The 2,754-nt window shown below is 43.9% G+C and overlaps 1 protein-coding gene across 1 annotated transcript in view; it reads left to right on the top strand.

Moving 5' to 3' along the window:
- Positions 1–184: 184 nt before the first annotated feature.
- fbxw9 (F-box and WD repeat domain containing 9) overlaps positions 185–2,754 on the top strand; it is a 10,729-nt gene continuing 8,159 nt past the window's right edge. The window contains exons 1-4 of the mRNA XM_014012497.1: positions 185–337; positions 649–801; positions 908–1,037; positions 1,514–2,498. Coding sequence (XP_013867951.1) covers positions 686–801; positions 908–1,037; positions 1,514–2,498 — 1,231 coding nt within the window. The 5' untranslated portion in view covers positions 185–337; positions 649–685. The remainder of the gene's footprint in view (positions 338–648; positions 802–907; positions 1,038–1,513; positions 2,499–2,754) is intronic.

Genomic DNA, 2,754 nt, shown 5'->3' with positions numbered 1-2,754 from the left:
ATATATATATATATATGACATTTTTACGACAGATAAAAACGCTTTCCTGCAATTAGAATTTGGTGCAAATGATACAAGCTACAAATACACACAAGTTTACACGTTTAAGAAGCAAAAACATAAGACACTTCTGAAAATATAACTTGCCTATTCCGGCATTGCTAACGCAACTGTCGGAGAGGAAAATGCGTAACGTATTACGTCACGCGTAACATACGCAACGACGTCTTTTTACGTCGGAACTTGTGTTTTGAACTGTTTGAAWCGGCAGATAAGCTTCGGCAAACGGTTACGTGCTGATTTTTTCATCTCAAATGTTATTTTTGTCATATCAAAGGTGATTGTTTTATTACAGGCTCGTTAATGAACACAGTAATATTTAAAGCAAATCTTTGTTTTGCTAGCTTAGTTAAGTGTGCCGCTGTTTTGTGCTTTGTGCTGCAGTGTTGTTGTTTACACTCATTGCACGTTTTTATAGAACTGGTGCGATCAGTCTTTGAAAATTCTTTATTCAACACCGTACTTCTCAGTATTACCTTTACAAGCTAAGTTAAATTCTGATTCAGAACTAAAATAGGTGTTATTGTCATTGTTGTTGGCTGTATGATATGAATGTATGATAACAAAGGTATGATGTCTGCCTGTCAGTGAGAGTTAGTTGGTGTGTTGGTGGAGAAGAAAGGTGATGTCTGAGGTTAAAGTTAACCTGACTAAAGCAGAAGCAGGAACACAGGATGACCCTGCTGGACCACGTCCTGATCCTGTGAGAACAACTTGCACTGATGGGCCAGACCTGCAGGGGTAAACTTTATTTTTTCCTCTGAGTAATCAAGTTGTTCATGTTAAAATAAAATATGAGTCACATTGTGGTTTTTTCATGTTTCTCTTATTCTCTGTCTGCTGTCAGCTCCTCTTCAACAGATGTCAGCCCTTCACCTTCTGCTGAGCCCAGCAGCTTGTTGTCATTACCTTGGGAGATCTTAACKAACATTGCTTCATATCTTCCTGCTCAGTGCGTCATCAATGTGTTGCCAAAGGTCAGATTGACAGATTTTAGTCACTAAATGTGTTAATTTCTTTTTACACTCTTTTATAGATAGAGATTTTTATTTTAAATTAGCAATTATGAATGAGCAAACATCCCCACACCTCAGCAGCTACTGTACCTCTAACATCCAGTTAGAAGCAAATCTAATTAATAATTAAAGTAAACAAACACATCTGTTGAACTCATGGAGATCTATTGTGGTGCTGCTGCTGCTTTTAATGCTGCCATTCCACTATTACTGTTATTTATTGTGTTATTAATTTATTCATTTAGTAGCGAAGAGAGCAAGTGAAGTAGGCCACACTCCAAATCAGGAAATTAAGACATTAGGAACAGTGTTCTCCGCAAGGTGAAAACCTATAAAAATCTTAAAACGGTAGTTTCAAGTTTTATGTGTAACAAGCAAACAATCTTTGGATTTTTAACTTTGAGGAYGTTTGTGATTCCTTTTTCCTTCTCTTCCAGGTCTGTCATCTGTTGAGTACTGTGAGCGAGGACAGCACTGCTTGGCAGCTACGAGCACAAAGACTAATCGGGTCAAAAGCCAGCTTTCCCGTAGGACCGAGGGAGGACTTTGACTGGCCCGCAGCTTGCCTGGAGATAGAGAAGCTAATAACCTTCTGGACAGGTGAAGCACAACATAAGGCTAGGCAGACCCAAGCGAAGGAGGAGGAGCGAGATCGAGTGAGACTGAGGGGGCCAGTCGAAGAGGAACAGGACGCTGCCGGAGAGGAGGAGCTACAAGAGGTGGGAGGGCCAGCGCAGGAAGTAGCTTATGGTGCTGATGAAGGCGTAGAGGTAGTGGTAGAGGCAGAGGATGGTGAAATGCCGCCAGACATAGATGGAGACCAATTGGCAAGACTGAGGATTGAATTAGAAGACAGGCTGGGGGATGGTGCAGGAGAGTTGATGGAAGATGGAAGAATGGCTTTAAATGCTAATGGGGGGCAAGATGCAGGTCTTCTTGATCAGAACAACTTCATGAACTGGGATAATGAAGAACAAGCAGATGTTATCAACCAACAAGTCTCAAGAAGGCCTAGCCCACCCCCAGCATTGGAGTGCATTACCCTCCCTATAAGCCACATCACCAAAATCAACTCAGTCCTCTTCCTTGACAGGGAGGGGGGTGTCTGTGCCACAGCTTCCAGGGACTGGAATGTGAAAGTGTGGGATGTGCAGGCCGGCTCTAATGGCACCCTGCTGTACACGCTGGGAAGGCAGGGGGACTTCAGCTCCCATCGAGGCTGGGTGTGGTGCCTGGCATCGAAGGGTCCCCTACTGGCCTCGGGGGGCTTTGATAGCACAGTGAGGCTGTGGGATCTGCAGGCTGGCGGTGCCGACAGGGGCCTTATCAGGACTGGAGCTGCTGTCCTCTGCTTGTCCTATCAGCCTGATGTGTTGCTGGCTGGTACCTTTGACAAGAGCATCAGCATGTATGACACCAGAGGTGAGGGCTTTTTGATGCGAGGTTTGTGTTGTCAAAAATCCAATAAGAGTTCATTGCATTAAAAAAGCTGCAAAGCCACATAGTTATTTGTATTGGTAATTGGGGATGGGTACAACCCAGGTGAGTGGGGGCCTCATAAGTGGGCCCATTGCTCTACCCAAAAGATACTGGGCTTTAATCAAACCTTTTTGTCCCTCGGATGAAGGACACCAGGTTAGAAACCCTCAGTGTTCTAAGCTTCTCGGGATCCACAAAG

This window comes from Austrofundulus limnaeus, unplaced genomic scaffold, assembly GCF_001266775.1.
Source record: "Austrofundulus limnaeus strain Quisiro unplaced genomic scaffold, Austrofundulus_limnaeus-1.0 Scaffold91, whole genome shotgun sequence".
Classification (NCBI taxonomy): Eukaryota; Metazoa; Chordata; class Actinopteri; order Cyprinodontiformes; family Rivulidae; genus Austrofundulus; species Austrofundulus limnaeus.
The sequence above is the reverse complement of the archived record's forward strand: the minus strand, read 5'-3'. Positions and strand labels throughout refer to the sequence as shown.